We start from the raw sequence: 27,207 nt of genomic DNA on the forward strand, positions 1-27,207 counted from the left end.
TCACATGACCAGCTAGCCACGCCCACCCAGTCACATGACCAGCTAGCCACGCCCACAAAATAAGCCACGCCCACAATGTCCCTCTTTACCAATGTTAAAATCTGGTCACCTTATAGAAAACTGAATTCATATAGTCATGCTGAAACAGTTGCAGTGAGGTGAGTGATCACATATCTGGTTCATTGGCCTCTTGCCAATCCTTGTTCCTTAACCTGGCCATGTGCCATGCTAGGGTATTCTCCCAAAACAATACTTTAGTTTGGTTGAAAGTTTTCTCCTGTCTGGGCAAAGCAAGGAAACCTTTGCCTTTTCATTTTCAGGTGAGAATTATTTTTGAAAACAATAACACAATACAATACAATACAATACAATACAATACAATACAATACAATACAATACAATACAATACAATACAATACAATACAATACAATACAATACAATACAATACAATACAATACAATACATTGAAATACCCGGTATTCAACAGACTAGTAGTGGATCAGCCTGCTGCACTAATATCTTAAAATAGCCAGAGGCAAAATTAAAAAATGCCTATCTATACCCTGACTGGTTCTAGAATCAGTATCCCTAATTCACTCACTCCTTTCACCTTTTACTAAAAAGCCCAATTGTCAATTATGTTTGCTCTTCCTCCTTACCTATCATTCATTCTAAGTAATGTTCGTCTTTAATTCCTTCCATTGAGAGTTTACCCACTTCCTTTAAGTCTCTAATTAAGTCAATTTCATACAAACTACAAGTTTTCAAAAAAGTGTTTCCCAAAAAGTGAAATCTTTATAGTCAAATTAATACAGTAAAGAGCTAAAGCTGTATTATTCTACTGTCAGCAACCTTGTTGAGTTCTCATTTGATAGGATGAAGCTTATTTATTTATTCATTAAATTTATATTCCACCTATCTCACCAATAAGGTGACTCTGGCCAGATTAAGGTCATGTTCTCATCTACTTGCTGTCAAAGTTTATTTTGCTTTGCAAAATATGAGGTTCTTCTCATACTTCCCATGTTTACATTCCTATGTTAATACCCCGTCCCTCTTTTCATGGATTGTACTGTTCTTGCCACCTAAAAATTAGCATAAAACAACTTTCTTCAACCTAATGCCCCCTCCCCCGCCCCAATACTTTGATGTGTTACACTGATGACCATGCTGGCTGGGGAAGATGAAGATTATAGCCCAAAATAAAATGATAAGAGGCACTGCCCATCCAAGAAAAGAATGGTGTCCCTTCAAAAAAAAAAAAAAGTTGGAGAAACATCTGGAGGACATCGTAGGAGAAAATTAATATTTAAGACCTTTTTATTTTGCCATTCTCATTTTCTAGCCTACTTGATGGAGTTAATCTAGAACCGTGATGGTGAACCTATGGCACGCGTGCCACAGGTGGCACGCGGAGCCATATTAGTGGGCACGCCAGCTCAGCTCTGGGGCGCATGCGTGCGCTGGCCAGCTGATTTTCGGGCCTTCTGGGCCCACCAGAAGTAGGGAAGCAGGCTGTTTCCTGCCTCTGGAGGGCCTGGGGGGGTGGGGAAGGCCCGTTTTTTTTTCTTACCTGGCTCCAGATCCTCTCTGTGTATTTGGGAACGACGAAAACAGCATTTCCCACTTCCTTGGAGGCCCTATGGAGGCTCAAAGGGCCCATTTCCCCACTCCTGGTGGGACAGGAAGTGACATTTTTTCCTGTCCCCAGCCTCCAGAGACTCCTAGAGAGGCTCCTAGAGACTCCTAGAGAGGCTCCTAGAGACTCCTAGAGAGGTTCTGGAGGCTGGGGACAGCAAAAAATGTCACTTCCTGTCCCACCGGGAGTTGGGAAATGGGCTTTTTCAGCCTCCATAGGGCCTCCAAGGGAGTGGGAAAGGCTGTTTTCGCCGTTCCCAGATACACAGAGAGGATTTGGAACCAGGTAAGAAAGAAAAACGGGCCTACCAGGCCATCATGTGCCAGGAGCGGGGGGGGGGAGGGGGAGGCGCACACATGCACGTGGGCACGTGCGCGCGCGACCCTCCCCTGCCCCCCCCTCTCCTGGCACACGATGGCAAAAAGGTTAGCCATCACTGATCTAGAAAATAAAATTGGGCATAAAAATTTCACTATTATTAACATTTTCAATATTATGAGCAATAGACTGGATCGACTACTTTAGATTTGCATACGTTACTGTCTATATTCTTAAATGCTGGATGTATATAAGAGTGATACATGTGGATAAATAAATAAAGAAGAGACTAATGAAATCCTATTTGAGGATTCCTTAGAATATATGGTCTGGCAAATCTCCTAGTGACGCTTGTTCTACAAGCCAGAGATTAGTCGTCAGAAGACTGAATAAATAGCTTGTTAGCCACAATGCTCCTGGGACAGTGATAACAAGATGGAATGTGATCCACATTCTCCTGCATAGAGATTGACAACTGGCTAGAACAGAACATTCTGTCCTCAAATGAAAAATAGAAAGAACTGATTATATAAAAGGCAGTTCATCTTGGCCTGCATGGTTCTGAGAACAATCAATATGTGATGTATTGAAAGATGACCTAGTCATCTAGTGATTAGGCCAGTGATTAGGCCAGTGGCGGGTTGCTACCCGTTCGCCCTTGATCGGGCGAACTGGTAGCGGCGGCGGGAGGCTCTGCCCACCGGCCCGGATGCTTCTGCGCATGAGCAAACCTGCCCCTGGATTAGGCATGTGAGATAGAAGATGGAAGCTGCAATTGGCAGTTCTGACTATAACAATAAACTCATCTGGTCACTTTAAGAAAGGTTCCTCTCTTCTAACTAGAATAATGCTGTAGCTATGCACATAGTAAGGCTATCATTTCTCATCTACAAAAATCCAGACTGCAACAAGGAGTCAATTTTCATTTTGTCTTTGCTGCCATCTAATGGTGTTCGAAAGCATGGCAATCCTACTACGGTATGTAGGCTACATACATCCCACAGACTTCTAACTGGAGATACACATGAAATGTTCTCCTGATCCTATACAACCCAAACTCATACCGTTCTGGTGGCACAGTGATTAGAATACAGTATTGCAGGTTAACTCTGCCCACTGCCAGGAGTTCGATCCTGACTGGCTCAAGGTTGACTCAGCCTCCCATCCTTCCATGTTTGGTAGAATGAGGACTCCGATTGTTGGGGGCAATATGCTAAAGCTGTAAACCATTTAAAGAGGGCTGTAAAGCACTATGAAGCTGTATATAAATCTAAGTGCTATTGCTATTGCTATGTATGAAAAACTAGTGGTGACCTATTTCAACTAGGCTTTCAGCTGGGATTTGGCACTGAAATTGCTTTGTCATCTTGGCAATCTGACTATACTGGAAGGTAGCTGGGAAGAGCATGCTGTTGTTCTTCTGGATCTTGAAGCAACTTTGATGTCAGCACCAATGGTATCTCTTGGATCTCCTGTTAGGGCTGGGGATTAGGTCTATTTTTGAACTGACTTCAGCTGATATTGCTAGGAGGTCAAGTCTTGGTATACGTCAGTGTTGGCATACTGTATGCTTATATGATCATGAATGAATTGATTTTACCAAGACATCCATTCTCTATCAAATATGCAATCTCTGAAGAATTCACCTATTTCTATATGTGAACAATTTATTTTTATATGTATTTCCTATTTCTTAACCGTCCACCTCCTTCAGATTCCTTTTTGAAGGAATATATAGAAATGTGAAGTCCATAGCCTTGCTTAGGTATTCTTCCCATTTTTAATAAATGGACTTAATTGCCAGGAATCTAATTGTACAACATGTGGAGGGATAGTTTTTTCTTTAGTATTTTTTATTTTATGAGGTTTCTCCCTCTTTTTTTGTTTTTTAGCATAAAATCCTTTTAAAATCATGCCTTATGCAAGAATATGAAATCACAGCATTCTAAGCACAGTACTTCAGGGGTCTCCAATCTTGGCAACTTTAAGAGTTGTGGACTTCAACTTCCAGAGTTCCTCACCTGGCTGAGGAATTCTGGGAGTTGAAGTCCACAAGTCTTAAAGTTGCCAAGGTTGGAGACCCCTGCAGTACAGTATGTTGTTAGGGCAACCTACAGGCTTGATGAATCTTGAGCACCTTTTCTGTTGGAGACCCACCTGACTTCACAGCCCAGAATGATTGGGTGAATTTGGGTCAGCTATTCTTTCTCAGTCCAACCAACCTCACAGAGTTGTGAGGAACATGAGAGGCAGAAGTATTTGTATATTGGCTGCCTTGAATTGTATTAAAAAGGGCAGGGTAAAAATTAAATAATGATACGATTTGTAATTCATGTAACAAGCCAAATTTAATATGGGATTGCTAAACTCTGCCTTTTGTTAGCCATTTAACTGATTCTATTAAAGGAAACCACTGTTTTATTGATGAGATAATTCTGTATATTCTAGAATCAATGTTAAAAAGGTGATTACAGTATTAGCATAGACTTATATAATTACCTGATGTCACAGGCAGGACAATGGTATGGTGTCAAGTTTCCAAAAGATGCCCTAATTAATTCATGAGCCATGATCCAAACTTCAAAGGAAATATATCTATTTATTAGGAGCAACATTCCGGCAATACTCGGATGCAGTTAGGACTGATCCTACGTAGATTTACGTTCCCCTATGACCCTGTCTCTCCCCTCCTCTCTGGCCATGTCATAAATCACATTCTCCAATTAACCACTTTGGCTGGCTGTGAAACCTAACACCCTCCTTCCGATTGCGGTCAGAAAGAATGTATGGAATTCACTTCAGTTCTCCCTCCCTCCTGCTCATGGCAACTTGAAAGCTTTGCAAGTTGACATTCGGCTCCCCTCACTTCCCAAGGGCGACCTGTACAAAGTAAAACAATTTGAGCACAGATGCAGAGTTTAGGGATGTCCAAGTAAGTGGTTACCTGGGCAATTTGATTGTCCAGGCTTGTTCTGAAAAATGTGTACTAGCAACCGCTCTGGCAAAGGGGGTAGCCTCCCAACAACTCTCCTAAATTCGTGGATGTGCTCTTTAATGGGACAGCCCCTCTGCTTTAGATAGCTGAGCTCATCCTCTGCATACAGGTCTTCCTCTGCCTCCTCGAATCTGGCCTCTAGCAGTCATAGGAAGTCATCTACATCTTGCAGTTGGGGGGCTCTCCTCTTGTGGAGGGCTGTTAGCCATTTCCTTGCTTCCCCCTCTAGCCCCTCTGCGATGGTATTCACCATAGCTCTGGGGGATGGGTAGAGGTGTCCATAACATTCTAGGTGGATCTCAGCTGAGTCAAGGAATAGAGCTAGCTGGTCTGAGTCCCCATCAAGCTTTCCTCTGAACTGGGGCAGTTCACTCAGCACTGCTCCTCTCTCCCCGTTGGCCTCTGTATGCTTGCATTTGATGTAACTGGTCCTCTTCCTCAGCTCTAGTTTGGAGGGAGAGAGGGGTTTGTCTGCCCTGGGCAGCCTGCCTGCTGCGTGGGAAAGACACTGGTCGCGGCTTCTTTCTGATGGGTGGAGAAGGGGGGCTGTGCTCCTGTCTGCTTCTCCTCACTTTAAAGGGATCCTGCTCCTCCCCTCTCCTTTGGCCTGCATGATGGCCCCTCATCGGGAAGGGTGGCTTGGTCAAATTTCTTCCTCGGCTGCTCTCTGGAACTCCCCAGGGGCTTTGGAAGCCTGGCTTGTTTACAGTCCAATCTCCACTCCACTCTTCCCAGCTCGCTCAGGGGCTTCCCCTTTTCCCGGGCATTGGGGTGGGAAACACGACTTCAGCTGCCTTAGATATTAACTCCCCCCAGTACTCATCTTTTCTTGCTTCCACCGCTGAAGCAGGCATCTCAGCTTTGATGTCCGAGGGAGGCTGCACACTGGCTGCAATTAGGCTCTCTTCAGATAGCTTGTCTCCGGCCATGGTTGCCTGATTTTCCCTCCCAGCACCCGAGACATTGGGGAGCTGTTGGAGAGTCCAGGATTCAGGAAACCTGGTAATTTTTACAGATTTTTAAAAGCAGTCCTAACTGTCTGTCAAGTTTCCGAAAGATGCCCTAATTAATTCATGAGCCATGATCCAAACTTCAAAGGAAATATAGCCATTTATTAGGAGCAGTTAGGACTGATCCTACGTAGATTTACATTCCCCTATGACCCTGTCTCTCCCCTCCTCTCTGGCCATGTCATAAATCACATTCTCCAATTAACCATTTTGGCTGGCTGTGAAATCTAACACCCTCCTTCTGATTGCGGTCAGAAAGAATGTATGGAATTCTCTTCAGTTCTCCCTCCCTCCTGCTCATGGCAACTTGAAAGCTTTGCAAGTTGATATATGGCTTCACCAGTATTATTATTATTTTTTTAGCATATGGCATATCATACATGGACTAGCAACATATATTAACATTTCACATAGATTAGAAAAGCATTAAAAATATAAATGTTAAAAAGATCTATGTTCAAATACAAATGTCTAGGTCAGCGACCCCCAGGGACTGGTTCCATGGAGAGAGGTTTTTGCGTGGACTGGAGCAGTGGTGGGATTCAATTTTTTCTTACTACCGGTTCTGTGGGCGTGGCTTGGTGGGCATGACATGGCTGGTGGGCGTGGCAGGGGAAGAATACTGTAAAATCTCCATTCCCACCCCACTCCAGGGGAAGGTTACTGCAAAATCCCCATTTCCTCCCAATCAGCTGGGACTTGGGAGGCAGAGAATAGATGGGGGCGGAGCCAGTAAGAGGTGGTATTTACTGGTTCTCTGAACTACTAAAAATTTCCGCTACTGGTTCTCCAGAACTGGTCAGAACCTGCTGAATACCACCTCTGGGCCCGAGGCTTTGCCTATGGTTTCATGTGCTGCCTGCTTCCCATGGATGGGGCTTCTTTTGTTTGTGTGGCCCAGTTTCTGGCATGCCGTGGACCACGGGTGCTGATCCATTTAAGTGCAGCATAATTTATATTAAAAAAAAAATCAAGATACTGGACAGGTATATGCCCTCAACTTATAGCTGATCATGTGATCTACAGCATTAACTGGGAACCATTATAGGCTATATCTGGATGTCTCCTAAGTCTTTCCAATAGCAAAAAGGCATCAAATATTCCACAGGTTCATACCTACTGACAATGACTTCAGTGACTTATTAGACTCAGCACAAATATGTGGGCAGGATTGCAAATGTGCTGAATTTGAGAAAGAAGGTAGATCAGGGGTATAGCATGCTTTTTATATACTTAACATTCCTACTTCTGTCTTTGAAATCTTTAATTAAAAGGTTAATTTGAGAAGAGCCACTGCCCATCAGAATAAAGAATGGTTCCTCCACATCCCAAAAGAGCTGGAGAAAGTCTTACCTGAAAGAAGACAGCTTCTTAAGAAAATGCAATTTTACAATTGGTGTTATTTTTTTTTAACATGCAGGTTATATATATTGTATACAACTAAAATTATTTTAGGACATGGCTTTATCTTTACACGGAGATCTAAGTTTGTATTCCTGACATAGAAAGTGTAGTTTAAGAAAACCTTAGAATATTAGAAAGGCGCTATTAGTAACGTGAAGCAGGAATAGGAAAATTTTACTGGTTGGAGGTCATATTTAGCTTATCAAACAGCCAGCAGATAGCAAGAAATATTCCAGTGATGTGGTGATGTCATTAAAGGAGTAATATCATCAATTCATTTTTCTTATAATTAGAGAGATGCACTATTTCCTTTACTTATTTTTACATTTTAAATCCGAAAACCCCACTTGCCAAAATATGGCTATTTGGATACCCAACATGAGTGGGTGCTTTGGTGCTCACAGATGGACTACTGTTGGTTTCCCACACTTAATATAGACAACACTGAGTTTAATCAATGTTTATATTTTTTTCAGTATTTGGAGATTCTAGATGTGAGAAAAATGTCTGTCTTCCTCTTTTCCACTTCTCCAAATTGCATTCTTCTCTCACATAGAAACCTGATCTCTGAATCCTTTTCTAGTTTTTCTATAGCTAAGGCTGTTGAGAAAAGAAAAAAAAAGACCTCTTGAAGTCCTTCTTGAGAAAAAAGAGAAGTCTGGATCTGATCTTTCCATTCAAGTCATCCATATCTGAGTAAGTTATTTAAAGTAGACTGGGGTAATTTTAATTAAGTAGGATACTTGTAATAGGAGAGAATATCTGTAGCTGGTGGTTCAATTCCATTAATGGAATCCTTGATGCTCTGAGTTTGGAAGTTTGCTTGTAGACATTTCATTACCTGGTTCAGTAACATTATCAATGCTATGGAGGAGAAAACCCCAGTCTCATCAACATTGGAAAGGCAAACTACTGTATATAAACAAGGAGCAAACCCTCACATTCACTAGTACTGACAATGTTACCTGGTCCGGTAATGAAACATCTACAAGTACACAGTCCAGCTCAGAGAGCATACTTGCTTCAGTAGTATTGCATTGTACAGTTTTAAATAAATAACAGCCAACACCGATAACTGCAGTTATTCAACTGATGCAACTCGGTAATTTTTATTGCAACTGGAAGACAATACATCACAGAAACTTTATGGAAGGTTTTGGGAGAGTGTTATTTACAATAATAACTGATGAAAGAGTTTGTCTTTGGCAATATGATTACACATCAAGAAACATAAAATGCAAGTATGCCTCTTAGATCAACATTTTTCCATATTTCTGGCTGATTGCACTTGCCTTTTGACTGCTCATTTAGGTAAACACAAATACAACTTAACATTACTGTTTATGTCCCCCATCACAGTTCTCACTTATATTAAAGAAACTGGCAGTTCCATTCAACTAGTACAGCGTTTTTGGGGAAAAGAGGAATAAAATCAGAAAACAAAAACAAAAAGAACATAATTGGCTTATTGCTGTACTAAATTAACCTATTGGCCAATGAAGGTCTCACGACCCTTCCCTAAAGCATTGATATTGTATATATTGGTCTTTTGATTGCTTCATCACTTTTTTTCTGCAGAACAAAAATATTTCAAAAATATTACAGAAGAGTATAAAAATGTACAAATCCATAATGCTTTTTCATACACACAGAAATCATTCCCTACCCCATCTCTTCCAACATTTGACCCCAAGGCAGACTGAAGTAGTGAGTGTGTATAATACAAAAGTGAAACCAGGCTAAATCAATTGATTTTGAAATTCATTAATGAAAGTATTAAAACAGAACTCCAAGCACCAACATTTTCATCTTAATAGTAGTACTGAAGGGAAAACTTAATCAGTGTCAAGCCAAGTCAGAAATCCAAACCTGTAGAAAAGATCAGATCTTTTCCTCAGAAATAGACATTAGGACAGAGCAACCCAAATCTCCCCTTTCAGCTTCTGCACACAAATCTATTGGGAAAATATGTGTGCAAACCCACAATTCTTACTTTCTAATTTAATCTCTATCAATTGTCTTTTGGGTGAGAGGTTGGATTTAGCTGCTCTTCCATAATCAAAAGATTGTTTGATAGATATGACTTTACTTCTGTTTTTTTTAAAGCTTAAACCTGGGTATTTGGTGTATACTTTGTTGATGCTGGGTATCAGGTGGTTCTCATTCAGAATTGAAAAAATGAGAGGCATTTCCTCATTATCATTGACAAATAGGTTCAAAAATAAATTTTGTTTTAGGTAAGTATAGTTTCAAATGCTAGTCTTGAAAAAATAGCATATGAAGCTCTATGAAAAAAATGGTTTTAAAACATTTATTTTTTAAATTTTGAATATTGATTAGCAAAATACAGCACCAGATAATGAATTCAAAGATAGTTTTTTGGTTAGTGAAGTAGTGCTGGCATGCTGAGTTGTGGAAGAATTGCACAGACACAGTTGACTTTATAAAAATTTCACATCTACAATTTTGCATTTTGATTCAAGGAAGAGTTTGGAAAAAATTATCCCTGGCTTACCAAAGTCTCTCCACCCAATTTTCCAGTTAGAACTACAATCAGAAGGGAAGTTTGTATAAAGAAACACAAAAAAAGTATGAGAATGTTCATATATGTGATAGCATAGAATATTTAGTAAATACTTATAAAATTCAACTTAAAAAAAATTCCTACACCAAGACTATAGATTCATAGGAAAAGTAAAATACATGTGGTTAACTGTGTTTTTAAATTCCTGATAGAAAAACAGACAGTCAGAGGTTGTGCATGGTTCTTTCCATACTGAAGTATTAACATATATTACATATTAAATAATAATAAAGTTATTTAAATTAGATCACAGTGCTGCATTTATGTGCATAACAGTGTTTTATATATTGCAGGCAGTGTCATGAAATTCACTCACAAACTTAACTACAACACAACCAAAAGAATGAATGACTCTGGTCAGTGAATGGAACATTTAACAAGCCTGAAAATAATTTAGTAGCCAGGACACTGAATTCCACCACCATAATTTTCTTACTGGAACCAACTTCAACTCTACATAGTCTGTTTTGCCTTTTTGAAGGTGATAGAGACTAGCAAGAACCTGCTTGTATAAAGAAACAGCACACTGTGAAGAAGTACTTCCATTTGTCATAGAAAAATGGCTTTTAAATCACTTCTGTTCTCCAAAACAGATTATCTGAACTGATTGGCAACAACTGCTGACAAGTTTATACAGTTAAACAGATTCTCTTCTGTGACGTAAGACACTAATGAAAGTTTTCAAGTTGCCATCTATTCAATGCTATACAGAAATGCAGCTAGGAGAACAATCCCTAGAGCAATTCCCAAGAAAGATTTGCAGCTGGCACATTCTGAACAGCTGATCTAAAATTCAGAAGATTTGTTCTAGTAGATTACTAATCCCACTTTATTTCTAAATCATTTGGATGCAAGTCTACTTTTTTTCAGGGAGAGACATGGATATCCTCACATCACGTCTCAATTAAGTTTCATTGTGGATACAGACCTCCATTCCAGCAGAACTATGTTCAACCTCTTTTATGTTAAAAGTTACAACATAGGTACGCAGAAGGCATTTTTAGTCACCAAAGAACTGCATACTTTGGAGTGTTCAGAATTAAAGCACTGCTTGTAAAAGTTTGTCATTAAAATGATTTAATGGCAAACTTAGATTGCTGACAAGAAATTCTGCAACGGTCTGCTATGAAAAAATATTACTGAGAATTAAATCACAATCCAAGCTGATACTGGCTTGAATCCAAATTTTATTCCTACTGATGGGATCCACCTCTGATAACTGTTTAGGGCATGTTCCCAATAGCATGTTAGAGGAACAGAAAAAGCCCTTTCATTTATGGAAGGAGAAATATGGAGTAAACAATTCACTATTTTATAGGAAAAAAATCTTACACATTATTTTGACAATCCAGAGTTCCTACAAAAATTATTTGCAGAACATAAGAGCTGCCTCAATTACCCAAACAAATTAAGAACGATGTAACAAGGTAGATGTATATGTTACTGTAAGTACATATACACATTCTCCTTGCCATTTTGCCACAATGCATACAGCACATGACTTCCTGCATACTGTCTCAGATTGTGTTATTTTAAAGACCTTCATACAAGAAGAATGTAACAGTGAGATCTACAACTCCTAAAAGCTTGAAGAATTATGCCTGAATGACAATGGGAATAAACTTACTGGATTATTTTTAGTACTCTATTTGGGAGCAGACAAAGACCAAACAGATGTTTTATTATTGCTTAAATTTCCCAGTTATGAACATTCCCCTCTCTTGTTATTTCAAAATGCCTGAAGTGTAGGAATAAGGATGGGCTCAACATATAGAGGATGGATTTCACCATGAATAGTAGTAGTATCTGATGTTTTTAACTTGGGTCCACCTATTTCATTTTCAGTTTGGCACTAAAGATAACTTGGCACAACAGAATAGTGTTGTGGAGTTTGTTTAAACTATTGATTGTGGCTGTACAACAGAGAAGGTAAACTCTTAGCAAATCGTCCATAATTTCTAATAAAATCCAGATATTTAATTTGCAATGCATACTGCTTACCCTCAAATGAATGTTGCCTTATTTTGTAAAAATATCAACTGTGATCGCTTTTTGTATAGCAATAGCTAAAATTATTTACAACACATTACTTTTTATTTAAGATGTTCAAATCATCGATGTTCAGTCAGTGGGATACAGTCCTGTTGGAAGCATGTTGTACATTTTTGTGGATTTTAGTAGACAAATTTTACTGAGACAAATTGCTTTACTTTGGATGGAATTGTGTGGAATAATATAACTTCAATATTATAATGTATAACGTCAGTTCTCTTTTTACATTATGGTATTTTCTAAATGTCATAACATTGGCCTAAGTAATAAAAATTTGAGTTCAGAATCCTTCCTGTCTACAACTTAAACAGCTTCACTGTGAAATAATTATTCTATTGCAATAAATAGCAACGACATATTTTACATTTCATCAGGATCCCATGGCAAGATGTATATGGCACTCTTCTATGAAGAGAAAACTCCTAATTCACTAATGTCGTTTCTTTTCATTAACTCTTAAAATTCTTGGTGCTTTTTAGGCAAATATCAATTCTTTCAGAAGGTAGAGGCAGTTTTCATAGGGATTCTAATTTTTGAATACACAAAAAAGTGTCTTGATAGGCAATGCACAGGTTGAACTTGCTCTCAAACCTTTGTTATCTCAAACCTGATTTGGCACACATTATTTTAAAAATCTGTTTGTATCAGTTTTCAATGGATATCATTTTCCTAGAATATAAATTCAATGACAGCTAAACATATTTTGAATTCTTTTTCAGTTTCTTGCTACTGGCTATTCTCAACTCATCTTAACCTTAAAACATCTTCAGTAACATCACTACTCCCATCACTATAAAGCTATATTTATTTAAAGTAAAGCAGCTAAGATCAAAAGAGCTGCCTTCCTGATAATTTCTTGGGAGAGCTTCCTAGAATTTTCGTCTGGCTATAGCTCCCACATTTTTAAGAGGAATTTTATAAGCTGCAGAATCTGGATTCTTGACAAGATCATGTAAAAGTCATGTGGAACCCAATCTACAAGTCTTAAAAATAATCTCAAAATTATGGCTGTCTATACAAGTATTTTTTGGGGTGGTGGTGGTATGGGATATTGGCCTTATTATAAACTCTACAGTCAATTTACAGGACTACCACTGCGAAACAGGTATGGCCATAAGGAAGTTGCTTCTCTATCATGTACTCATGTCAAGTTGTGAACACAAATGAAAGCCCTTTCAAAACTTATCCTTCTTGGCATATCTGTGTATCTCATTGATTACAATCTCTCCAAATCCGAATTGTCTATCGTTTCCTCTCTCCCAACTATACAGCAAATTCAGAGTCTTTTCCTGGAGTCTTAATCATACACACTCACTACTTGCTTTGCCCTCAAAATTATTGCGTAATGTTAATACATGTAAAGACAAAGAAAGGACAAACATCTTCAAAAAACAGAGAAGTAGGGGAAGGGGGCTGAATGTGCAGACAAGGCAATATAATTCAACCATCCAAGCCCTACCCGAGCATGAAGTTTTATTTTTTAATATTGCAGAATAAGTTCCCCAACAGTCAGTATTTGTCCCTGAAAAAGGTTAAACCTTAAAACACCTGCTTCCCAAACAAAATAAAAAACAAACCAAAAAACCAAAAACCAAAACTAAGCCTATTGGCTTAAAAATTAGAGGCATAGCCTTTTCTCTATTTTTCTCTATTTATATGAAAATAATTCATGCTTCATGCTAAATACATTATTTACCTTACAAGAACTTTTGTTATCTTTGAATTAAAAAGGGGGGTTTTTATTTTGTACTCCTGAGCCCCTCCCGGAAATGTATCCATGCAATTTGAATCAGGATCAGTGAATCTGGCTACAGTGGATATAACTGGAAATATATTGTTATTTTTGCACAAATGTATCCTGGCTATTTAACAGGTACAGCATTTTGAGGAGCACTGTACAGAGTTTAGTTAAGATTAGGATTTCTTGTCCAACCAAATATATTTGTTTTTTTTTAAATGTAATATAATACTAATGACAGGTTTTGTAGCATATGTATTTTGCTCTTCTCATGAGATCAATTTTTTTTATCCTATCAAAAAGGTTTCCTCATTTTGATCCTCTTTAAATATCTACTCATATTTTTATTTTAGATTTGATTGCTTTTCACTCAGGCAGTTAAGAACTCATAGCTTGTTTTCCCATAATATTTTTGCAGGCAGTGCCAATCTTCAGGCTTATGGCTTTTTAAAAAACATTCTTTTAATTTAAATATAGAAGACAATTAATTGATTAAAGAATATCACTAATCCCCCCAACCCCCTCCACCCTTTTCTCCTTATATTATTGAAACTCATTGCATACACAGTTCAGTTTCCATAATTTAAAAAGTTAAGTATTAAGTCTTCACATTATGAGCCATATACAGTACATGAAGCTTAAGTAATTCATTACTGTATGAGCAGCTGTTTTAGTGGATATTCCAAGATTTCTATGGCACAAATGCAAGCAAATGCCACTATCTTATTCTTGATTCTGAAGATGGGCCTCTGACTTCCCTCAAATTTATGGAATATACATACATGCACGCATACATACATACATACATTCATACATACATTCTCTCTCATTTAATTATAAGGCTTTTAAATTATTTTTCTAAGAGCCTGGCCTGGATCTACCATATTATTCAATTTCTCATTATATAATGTATTTTCAAGTGCCAATTTTTATTCTTCTCACATTAACTGGTGGTATCACAGCGTATTCAACCATGCATTTCTGACAGAAGTGGAGAAAGCAATGGCAATTTTGGCTTTTACTTATTTTTGTCTTCATGTAATGAAAAGCTTTTGTAAAATTAGATGAGTATCAGTATGAGTTCTATGGCTTCAATCTCCTTTAAAAAAATACAACACAAATATTTTGGGTTCAAAAAAGGGGGGAAAAGAAAAAAAGGAAAAAAATGGGAGAAGAAAAAAACAACTGAAGAAAATATTTTCTGATATTGCCACAAATCATTAGAATTCACCTGACGTGCTGAAACAAAATTGTTTTATAAGTTCAGTCAATGGATTTGTTCTCATTTTTCGTCATGTCCTTTTGTTCTTTCTGTCCCTTTGCCGTCCGATTAGTGATGTTGTTCAAACAAGATCGAATTCCTGCCAAATGCAGGAGTGATCCAGCAGCTTCTTTCATCTCCTCATCATCACTCTCGGGTGGTTTCTCTGTGCGTCTCTTTTTAAGAGGCAGTGTGTCACTCGGTACTTTTTTCGACTTCAATAAATGCTGACGTTTCTTGTGCTGAGAGGGGACCCCGCTATCAGCTACAGAATCCTTGGTCTCTTTTCGGTTTTGCCGTTTGCTCTCATCTTCTGCCTCACTATGGCTCTCGTGGCTATGGAAGTTGACCTCGCTGCCCTCACTACTGTCCCGGTTGCCTTTTGCAACAAATTCATAATGATCATCAGCAGAAGAAGAGGAAACAGAATCACTAGTGGGTGATGTGCTCCTATGGTTGGAAGATTTGGCACTGCTATAGTTATGATCCTCCTTTGGGTCACCACTCACCAATGGAGAACCACACGACTGCTCGCTCTCTGTCCTCATTCGGCAATTTGCTATTCCATTCCTGGAAAAGAGAGAGAGAGAGAAAAAGAAAAGCATAGTCAAACTCTTGTGAAAAGCTGTATTTTTTGTGACAACAAGCAAATAAGCAAGTAAGGCAGACATCAAAATGCTGGAAGGAGATTGGTAAACTAGGCACTTTCCTTAGTATTTGTTGGAATCTTAAAACTTTAAGGAGAGCAGAGTCATTAACTCTGCCACCAGCAGTGAGCTATTAATTCTGGATGGCCTGCTGAGGGCAAAATAGATAATTATTATCATTAGGCACATAAGATTTAATCTGCTTTTCAAAAAATCTGATCATTTGAAGGTTTATAGATTTAACTGAGCAGACTAAGATAGAACAAACTCATATTTAAATTCATTTTGATTTTCATGTATAATGAAGTAATGAATGGAGATAAAGAATAATCTTATGAATTTGTTTGGCTGTTAGGATGTAAAGGAGAAGTTCATTTTTTAATTTATTTATTCAGCTATCTATTTTAGATACATGATCCAAGCATTTAATCATACTTAAAATCAAGATAAACACCATATAATAAAATTATAAATAGCACATATAGCAATTGAGAAAATTCAATCAACAACAATGAACATAAATACTGATGTCAATTTAGCCACACATCCAGAATCTTAGTTTCAATGACAAAACCAGGGTTTCAAGATTTTATGAAAGGCAGTAGAGTTGGGGCAAGTCCTTAAACACCAGGGCAATGTTGTTCCACAGGGCAGATGCCATGATATAAAACTTTCCTTTCATGGGTTCCACCAAATGACAACCCTAACAGATGGGACCCAGAGCATGCCTCTACTACTGAATCTAACAGGATGGGTATCAGATACAAGAGAGAGTTAACCTCGCAAGTAACCGAGTCTCAAGCTTTAAAGGTAACTACAGCACTGTGTACCAAACCTGAAAGAACAATGACAACCAGTGCAGTTCACAAAACAGAGGTGTCAGATATGCTGAATCACTAGCACCCATAAATACCCATGACAATGCATTTGTATCAGCTGAAACTTCCAAATAGCAACCCTGTGTAGAGTGCCAGTGTCAGCCCCATGCAGAGCACATTGAATGGGACTTCTTTTATACATCAGAGAAAGTCAAGTAAGATTAAAGTAATTAATTGGAGCCCAGGCCAAATGACAGAGCCAGGTCTTCAAGCTATTGTGTGGTAGGTCAGGAGGGTGGGAGCCAACCTCACTCCAGAAGGGGCAAGAATGAGTTTTGCATAATTCTGATTTACACTTTAAACCTATACAAAAAGCTGGAAATTCTATGCAAAATTTGTTAAAGCACAACTCCTCAAATTTCATTATTGATGGTTATAGGTATTAGTAATAATAGCATCTCTAGACAAAACTGTTTTTCCACCACTGAATACACTATTATACACAATGATAATTAAAAATGCAGAATAATTCATTTTGAGAATTTCATTTTAATTCAGAAGAATGCAGCTGTAACCCATGGGGGAAAATAAATTCTTGTTATGACATTTTAATAACATGATGCGTGTGATTTACAGGTACCCTTATGTCTGCCACACTTGATTATCAATGCCAGGTAGATTATATACTGTATGTAATGACTGGAGAGCAAAAAATACAAGGTATTTCAATGATACTTCATTGAAAAGGAGTTACTTTAAGCTTCATTATTATGGTGAGTGTTACTTAAGGCTGCAGTTGGGTAATTCACAGCTGCATCTATCCTATATCAGCTATTGCTATAAGATGTAGGGCAAGACTGGATAAACATTAGACCAGCTGTTTCAATCATGTTGTTATTTTCTACCATTCAAAACCTAATACAGTCATACATATAGAATTAACAATCTTGAAATCCAAGCATTTGTTCCAATATACTGTGTTTCCCCAAAAATAAGACCATGTCTTATATTTTTTTTTTGAACCCTGAAATAAGCACTTGGCCTTATTGTCATGTGCTCAAACGCCCGATTGGGCTTATTATCAGGGGATGTCTTATTTTGGGGAAAACAGGGTAGTTGTATTAAGCCCAAGGACCAGGACTGCATATACTGTAGTTTTGCAACACTTTAGACCAGGGGTGTCAAACTGGTGTCATCACATGACGTATTGCGACTTTTCCCCCCTTTGCTAAACTGGGCGTGGGCGTGACCATCTGGCCCATGGGTTTGACACCACTGCTTTAGACAGAGCCTTCAGAGGTAATCTAAAAGTTGCAAGGAACTTCTGATTTTTAATATGACAGAAAGCAAAATTATTAGATGTGTATTTAATTTCAATTACTAAATTCATTACTAGTTAATTTCACTTAAACCCTACTCAATCTTTGAGTCAAGCCTCTGGCATACCACTCAAAATGCCAAATATGACTCTGGAGCCAGAAAATATTGAATAGCAGTCAAAAAAAGTCAATGGGGAAGCCAGCAGAAAGTTAGAAGCCACAGGTTGGTAGGCAAGTAAGTGGGGGAGCAAGGGAAGTGCTGTACAGATCAAACAAGGTGCATAAGAGGCACCACATGGATCAGAGGTAGTGCGAGGGGTGCCTTGATGATTGTGGATGGTGCATGAGAGGCACCGAATGCATTTGATGCAAGGAAGCACACAACAGGAACCGTGCAGTTTGTGGAGGGTATATAAGGAGTAGTGTGCATAAGAGACGTCATGTGGATTGGAAAGGCAATCCACTGAGAGGCATCCCGCAGATTGGGAAGGGTGCAAGATGGTACATAAGGGGCACAACATGGGTCAGGGGGATTGTGCATGAGAACAGCACAACAAGGAACAATATGTGAAGTTTTGCAGGTGTTAGGTATCTCTGAAACAATGACCTAACAGATCATGGATTGTCTAGTATAATAATTGGTCATAGGGGAAAACTGCTTCTTCAAATATTGTTCTATTTAGAGACCTGGTGCAATTTGAGAAAAAGCTCCTGTTCAATTACAAATGGCTAAACTCTAAAATCTTATGAAAAGTTTGTCTAAAACTCCTGGTATATATATATATATATATAGATCTGCATAATTCTTTATATATATATCCTTTATATATATATAAAGGAAACTTAGCATCTATGGATGATAAATTATGCAGATCTCAGCGTGTGAAAAAAGACAAAGGCAAATCTCCTTCAGTTAATAATAGCTAAATGCAATGTCATTCATGATTGTGCAGGAAGTCAGCTGCATTTACCATGAGGCAGTGTCACCAGTGCAAGAACTAAGATTAAATGACGCCAAATGCTTAAAGGAAGTCAATCATGTATACATTGAAAGCAATGTGGCACAGTGGAGAATTTTATTTGCACTTCCTTAAAATGAGTTTTTAAAGAGAAAGCAAATTGAAGAGATTTTTTTAAAAAGTTCTTAAATATTTTAATTTTTTTTTAAAAAATTAAAAAATGTTTTAAGATAAAACATTGACATTTTGAGAAAAATAATAACAGATTACACCAGTTTATGAAAAAAATTGCTTCTTTTTCATTAGTTTGCATAAAGATGGGGTATATGGTTCAATCAAGAGCCTGCATGTTGTAGCAGAGTTGCAGAAGATCATTGTTAGTTTGAGGATTTTAGTGACATTTTGATATCTCCTTCATATTAAGAAAAGTCTAAAGGTTCTGAGCTCATTCTGAGCTAACCTGCTTGTTTTTCACTTTTGCTTGTTGAATAAAGAAAAGGGAGGGAGAATCTTCACATAGTTGTCAATTTGTGAAAGTCTCAGACTTTCCATTCCCATGCCAGAGTCATTTGCCAAGTCAGGGTCAGATCTTGCAGTCTCATGACCACAGCAAGGTCATAAAGGTATGGTGCCAAGTTTTGATAAAAATATTTGGGTTGTTTGTTGTGAGCTTCTGCACAGAACCTGGCACTGGATACCATGAAAACTAGCTGCTCTTGGGGTATCTCTGCTGGCAGCTTATAAGAGATTTGGGTATCGCCATCATTGCTTGGTATGTATCCTTTTCATATTATGCTTTTAAATCTGTTTGCTTGAGTTAATAATGACATTTAACATTTTTTAAAATCCACTGATATGCTGCATATCTCAGGATTCAAAAGAACCAATTGCCTGGGCATTTGATCACTGCCCTAACACTTGGCAAAAGTGAGCCTTTGCATACTATTAGCAATAAAGGTTTTGCTCCAAAAGGCAAAAACTAAAGAGGCAAGGCAGTGGTGGGTTCCTCCCGGTTCGGCTGAGCCGGTAGCGGTGACGATATGATGTCACCGAACCGGTTCTCTTTGTTTGGGAGCTGCCCGCCCCTGCGTTATTCTTACCTTTTATTTGGCCCCACCCCCAATCTATTCGCTGCCTCCCGAGTCCCAGCTGATCGGCTAGAAGGAAAAAACCTGTTTAAACTCTTGCCGCGGGGCTTCAAAGGGCCGCCCTATAGCTGATCAGTGTTAAAAGGCAGTGTGGTGGTAGACCAGTGCGCTGGAAAAACAAGTGGGTAGACTGGTGCGCTCCAAAAACAAATGGGTAGACTGGTGCCTCCAAAAGCTAATGGGTAGACCGGAACGCTCCAAGAACAAATGGGTAGACAGGTACAGCTCTTCAAGCAGTTAAAAGCTTAGTAGACCAGTACCTCTGCTAAATCCTAAAGAATTGTCACATGACCATCAAACCACGCCCACAAAATAAGCCACGCTCACAGAACCGGTAGTAAAAAATTTTAGAACCTACCCCTGAGGCAGGGGATAAGGGGCAAGAAATTATACAGCATGGCAAGTATTTTTATTTTAACAAACTTATTTGAATGGATATGCTTAAAATACTTCCTCAAACACAAATTGTATTTTAATTAGAAAAAAAATGACAGCACATTGAGGAAGACAAATCTTTATGCAAGATTCTGGAAGAATAAATAATAGATCCTGAATCAGAAGCAAACTAGATTTAAAGCACGCAAAGGGACGCACATACCATCTGTTGGGAATATCTTAAAAGTAGCTATGAGCAGCTGCTACTGCATGACCTCGGAAAAAGATACACAGAGGTTAAGATCTTCCCAAATAGGTGCTATACGTGCATCCATCTAGGCACTGAATACCATTTTGTCTTTCGAAACCAGATCTTTGCACATCCACGAAAATCAGCAAGGAGAGTGTCCTTGCCTTTTTGTGAGTGCATAGAAGCCTCCCCCACCCCCAGTGTGTTCAACAGATGAAATGCACTTATAGGAAAAGCTGCCTAAAAGCCTAAAAGCTTTCCCAAATGAGGTCACGCTGAAATGCAAATGCAAATGCTTGTGGGAACTAATGTGCTCAACAGACACCTCCACTAGCGTTTCCCAGGCTTCCTACTCCATGAGTATAGTTTAGAAAAATTATTTAACAAAAAAACAATTTGTTATTTTGTAAAATGCCTTTGAACTCAGTGGTCCCCTTAAGCTTTGGGGGGGGAAAATGGTGGGCTGTTACATCCCAGAGTTATGTTTGGAAACATGCCCACTTGCCATGAACAAGGACAAAAGTGAACTGGTAATGAAAAAAGTATTCCAAGAAGACTTATGTCCAAGTTCCTGACTAGTCATACTCCTCCATGGCAGCCATTTTGCAATGGCACTTTCAATATTTATTTATTACATATATTTTCACATCATCCATATCCAGAGGTGGGCTTCATATAATTTTAACAACTGGTTCGCCTAGTGGAGAACCGAAAATGTGAGTGCACGCCTTCTTCTTAAAGTGAATACAGAAAGAAAACCAGAGACTTTTCTTTTGGATTTAAGGGAACTAGGCTTGGGAAAAAAGTTTGGAACCCTGATGTTATATATGGCAGCAAGACTACTCTACACACAGAAATAGAAGGTCACCTCGAGCCCCACAATGGATGAATGGCTGCAAAAACTGATGGAATTAGCTGAGATGGCTAAATTGACTGTTTTGATTAAAGAAAAAAAAAACACAAAAACCTTTATTTCTACTTGGAAACCACTTCAGTAAAATACGGCATTAACATCTACCTTCAAGCACAATTGTCCACTATCCACTACCCTTTTTCCTTCCCTAATTTCCCTAATATTTACTTTTGTATTCTCTTTGTCATATTATAAATTAATAAAAAATTATATATATAAAAAAGAAACCTTTAAATATATTAAGGATGTAATTAATGTTCTAGAGCAGGGCTGTCAAATTTGTGGCCCGTGGGTCGGATGTGTCACGTGCTGGCCCTCCCCTTAACGAAGGGGGAAAAAGTCCCGATACGTCATGTGATGCTGCTGTGATGATGGGAGTTTGACACCCCTGTTCTAGAGGGTAGTATTATTAATATTAAGCATAAATCAAGAACATGGGGCATAACTTCAAGCTGAGAGGAGGAAAGTTCAAAAGTAATCTTATAAAATATTATTTCATAGAAAGAATAGAAGCTTGGAACCAACTTCCAGGGGAGATAGTGAGTCAATCATCAGTAACTGAGTTTAAACATGCTTTGGATAAACACATGTTCATCACACAACAAAAATTAAAGATAAATTAAAAATAAATATAAAAATAATAATTAAATATAATAAATAAATTAAAAAGAACAAAAAGCAGATAAATTCAAAGGGCATACTTGAACGACCACTAGGACATTTTCTGCCAACAGTTTTCTATATTTCTATGTTTTAAGCTACGATAAGGTTTTTTTTTATATGAAATGCCTTAAACAAATACATTAGTTGCTATACTTAGCTTTTTTCTTATGAGAATATCATCATAGAATGAAAATTATCCTACAATTGTTCTGCACATAGACATTTTTATTGTGCTGTCATATCTGATGTGATTTTTGAGCCTTATATATGGATCAGAAAACCATTGTATGGGCAAAACATGGTGACTGGCTTCATGTTGGCAAAGCAATGGACAAGGCTGTATACTTCCCTCTTATTTGTTCAATCTATTTGCTAAACAAACTGTATATTAGAGGAAGCTGGAAGAAAATGAATGTGGTTTTAAAACTGGAAAAAGAAACATCAAACCTGTGCTTATGCTTATGACGCTTATGATGCTAACTACTTTGATAGACAAAAATGCAAAAGATCTGCAAGTTCTAGTAATAAAAATTAAGCAGTAATGGGAAGAAATAGTACTAAAATTAACTATAAAGCAGATAAACTAATGACAATAGGTTAAGGTGACCAGACGTCCCGCTTTTAGCAATTTGTCCCGCGTCCCGCGGCGTTTTAAAAAAGTCCCAATTTTTCATTCTGCCTCCTGAGTCCCAGCTGATGGCTAGAGGAAAAAAAACTGTTTAAACTCTTGCCGCGGGGCTTCAAAAGGCCGCCCTACAGCTGTTCTGTGTTAAAAGAAAACAAATGAGTAGACCCATGCCTGCAAAAATAGAAAAAACAGCCCCTTACAGCTTCCGTGTAGGTTAATTAGCACGTTGATTAGCTCGGCTTCCCCACTCTCAGCTGATTTGCTCTCAGCTGTTTTGCGCAGGGCTCTTGCTGCTTGCTAAATTGCTCGAGCAGATTTTTTTTTCTCCTTGTGCAAACCAAGCTCAAAACGAAACTGAAAGTGAAACAGGCTGTTGGCTTGTTTGGTGCAACGTTGGAAAATTAGGCAGGCAGATTTCTTTTCTTTTTCCTCACCAAAAAAGGTAGGTGCAAACAATGGGAAATTTAGGGCAAAAGAGGAGAGTTCAAGATTTTAAAACACAAAAGAAAAAAAGCTCTATTTAACTAGGGAATTGTAATAATTGAGATACTATTAATTGTATATTGTGTTGAAAGCAGAAATGGTTAAGTTGTGGTTTGGAGGAATATATGGGGGAAATTATTTGGTTTATTATTATTGGTAAATATAATTAATTGATTTGTAAGAAATTGGATTGCATGGAAATAATTGGAATATTCATGTTCATATTGATTAATATACAAAAAAGATAGTTATATAACTGATTTATATTAAAATGTTGAATTTGTATTAAACAACTGTATTACATAATTACATAATTAACCAATGTGAGGATGGATATAAAAATAGATGACAATGGGAAGGGGTATAATATAGAATAGAAGGGAAAAATTGAATTTGATTAAGATTAGAGATGAGGATGAAGGGTAATATTGTTTTTTTAAAAAAATAGATGAGGAATAAATATGGCAAAAAGGAAATATAGAAATTGTAAATTTAATTGAAATGACTAAACGCTGTTTAAATTTGTGAACCAGCCAAATATTCTGTTCAAAGAAAATGCATTGTATGTTTGTATGTGTGTTTCTAATTATTGCTATTTATTCATATTTGTTCTCTTTTATTCTTTAAAGTTTAACAATTCATTCTTTATCTTAATAACTTTATATTTGTTTGGGGTTGGCTTTCTTCCCTTTCATCTTTTTTATTGTACAGCAATCTTTCTCCTCAAACCTACCACCTCTCTCTTTTCTTTCCTTCTTACTTTCTCTTCCCCCCACCCTCTTCTTCTCCTCCCTACTTCCTCTTCCTTTCTCCTTCTCCTCTCTTCCTCCCTCTCTTACCCTCACTCCTACTCTAATTTCCCTTCCTTCATCCCTCTCTATTGCTGTATCCTTTTATGCATATGGATTACTCAGAGGGCTAAAAAAGTTATTTTTGACTGGTCCTTGCACTTTTGACCAGTCCTCGAACTTACAACTCTCCTCACATTTTATGTTTTTTGCCCTATCTTATCACCATGGTGAAGAGAAGCAGTTGTGAAATGAGTGACATGGTTGTTAAGAATGCTGCACGGGCATAAATGTGAGGATGGTCATAAGTGTGAGGACCAGTCAAAAGTGCGAGGACCTGTCAGAAATGACTTTTTTCAGCCCTCTGGTTAGTCCTTTTGTGCATATGGACTACTCAGATGACTGAAAAAGTTATTTTTGACTGGTCCTCGCACTTTTGACCAGTCCTCAAACTTACAACTATCCTCACATTTTACATTTTTGCCCTATCTTGTCACCATGGTGAAGAGAAGGAGTTGTGAAATGAGTGACATGGTTGTTAAGAATGCTGCACAGGCATAAATGTGAGGATGGTCATAAGTGTGAGGAACAGTCAAAAGTGCGAGGACCTGTCAGAAATGACTTTTTTCAGCCCTCTGAGTAGTCCCTATACACATAGCCACGGCCAACCGGTCACATGACCAGCTAGCCACGCCCACCCAGTCACATGACCTCCAAGCCACGCCCACAAAATAAGCCACGCCCACAATGGTGTCCCTCTTTACCAATGTTAAAATCTAGTCACCTTACAATAGGTAAAACAATCAGCCTTAGAATTGGCAATGAAAATACTGAAGTGATGGATTGTTTCTGTCTTTTAGGTCAACCATCAACAGCAAAGAAACAACAGATAAGACTAGCATTTGAAAGAGCAGCCATGGAGACTTTAGAAAAGATATTCAAATGCTGTGATACACCTATTCCTACAAAGATCAGAATTGGACAAGGCATACTTATGGAAGTGAAAGTTAGATCCTGAAGAAACAGGATAGGAAGATTATTGACACTGTTGAATTTTGGAGCTGGAGAAGACTCCTAAGAATACTGTGGATGGCCAAGAAAAGAAACCAACTCAGAGTTCTCATTCAAGGTCCAAATGACCAGGCTCAAATTATCCTATTTCAGACGCATTATGTGAAGATCTAGTTCTCTGGAGAAGGCTCTATTACTGGGAATGGTGGAAAGAAAGCAGTAAGATCGATTGAGTTAGTTACAGTGGCAATAAGTACACTGTTGGAAGATCTGAAAGACTGGGTTACGGATATATAATTGAGAAAATTATGCAGTCACTAGAAATTGAAACAAGTTGATGGCACTTAATCAATCAAGAATGATTACATGGTCCCACCTAGTAAAGCACATGCAGGGAAATATTCCTATTGAAAAACTGAAAAGAGACTGAATATCAGCAGTATTTTTTCTTTGTCTATTTTGCTTCTGGGCAATATAAATATAATTTATAAACGTTTATCTCATCTATTCTACTTTCTATGCATTCAGTTTTGCTCCTTTATTTTCAATCCTTCCTTATATTTCAGCTTTTATCCTATGAACTCCAATATGCATGAGACTAAGTCTGATATTCTTTTCAGGCAGAAAGACAGTATATACATGAAAACATAAATATTGACAAGTATGGTTTCCAATTAACATGAAATTTTATTTTATTCTAGTTTGGACAGGCCCTATTTCAGGTACTATGTTCAGTTCTGTCCTCGTACTTTAAGAAGCAATTAGAGAAATAGGAAAGGTTCAGAAAATTGCAACAAAGATGATTATGGGACCAGAAACTATCATATTTTACGGACTATAAGACGCACTTCCCCCACCCCAAAAGTGGGTGGAAATGTCGGTACATCTTATAGACCGAATACGGCCCTGTTTTTGGCCTCCCTCAGACCCCCCGTGTCCCATTTTTCGCAAAAATGGGAGGCGCAGAGGGTTTGGGAGGCCTGCAGAGTGCTCCTGGGGGCCGGGGAGGGCAAAAACAGGACGTGGGGGGGGGGGTTTGGGAGGCCAAAAATGGGCCAGTTTTTCACAAAAACGGCCTGTTTTTCGCAAAAATGGGATGGCAGAGGGTTTGGGAGGCCTGCAGAGTGCTCCTGGGGGCTGGGGAGAGCAAAAACTGAATGCGCAGAGGCCAAAAACTATTTTTTTCCCTTGTTTTCCTCTTCAAAATCTAGGTGTGTTTTATACTCCAGTGCATTTTATAATCCAAAAAATATGATATGTCCTTTGAAAAGCATTTGAAGAAGTGTGTGTGTGTGTGTGTGAATTTGAGTGTGAGAAAGAGAGAGAGGGAGGGAAGAAGGGTGGGAGAGAGAGAGAGGGGGGGGTGTTAGATCTAAGGAGGAAGAGTGAGAGGAGATAAAATAGCACTTTTACAGGTTATTGTCAGAGTCAGGAAGGCTCCACAGGTGGTAGCTGCGGGTTAGGGTTAGGGAGCAGAAAGCCTTCCAGCAGGTGCAGCTGATGCCTACAAATGCGGCACTGCCCCTCCGCTTTCCAACCCCAAAATTCCAGAGTGAAGTTGGAGCAACCTTTGAGTGCCCTTGACAAAATCTGCAACAAGAAGTAAATAACCCAGGCTCACTGGGGGAGGGGAGGGTGTCACCCAATGAACCTCAGCTGGAGAGACACGGTGTACCTCATCTGCTGCCCCCTTGCTTAGAGGGTGAAGCTGGAGCACTCAGCCTTTAGTCAGGGCTCCTGGCATTGGGAGAGGGTGCTGGGTGAGCCCCGCTTTGCAGGACGAAGTGGGTGGATGTAATTGCAAGTCCAGCCCCAGCTATGGTGAGGAGAAGCAACTGCTCTGGGCACAGGGGCCGAGAAGGAACTAGAAGGGCACAGTGGTTGGACTACCTTCTGGCCCACTGGGTTCGGTTTTTTTCTTTGGTTGTGGGTTGGGGTGGGCCAGGGCTGAGGCGCAGGGGCTGGCCTCTCGCCATCTCCAGGGTAGCCCTACAGGCCAAAATTAAACACCTTGTGGGTCAATCCTGGCCTACAGGGCTGCGAGTTTGATATATCTGATTTAGGTAGTTAAGCTTAAAAGATAACAAGAAACGTAATGGCATAATCTCCATTACATTTCATGTCAAGTCATAGAATTTCTCTTGGTTTTAGTATTTTTGAATAATGCACATTATCAAAACAATTCTCATTCTATTGTCCCGTG

The 27,207-nt window shown here is 38.6% G+C and overlaps 1 protein-coding gene across 3 annotated transcripts in view; it reads right to left on the reverse strand.

The window, feature by feature from the left end:
• Positions 1 to 14,354: 14,354 nt before the first annotated feature.
• The window catches only part of FOXN3 (forkhead box N3), a 185,831-nt gene continuing 172,978 nt past the window's right edge, over positions 14,355 to 27,207 (reverse strand). For all 3 annotated transcript variants that reach the window (XM_070941224.1, XM_070941214.1, XM_070941205.1), the window contains one exon: positions 14,355 to 15,572. In XM_070941224.1, the coding sequence (XP_070797325.1) occupies positions 15,005 to 15,572 (568 nt within the window). In that variant the 3' untranslated portion in view covers positions 14,355 to 15,004. The remainder of the gene's footprint in view (positions 15,573 to 27,207) is intronic.

Source organism: Pituophis catenifer, unplaced genomic scaffold, assembly GCF_029215685.1.
Source record: "Pituophis catenifer annectens isolate HBS135680 unplaced genomic scaffold, rPitCat1.0.hap2 SCAF_1, whole genome shotgun sequence".
Lineage (NCBI taxonomy): Eukaryota > Metazoa > Chordata > Lepidosauria > Squamata > Colubridae > Pituophis > Pituophis catenifer.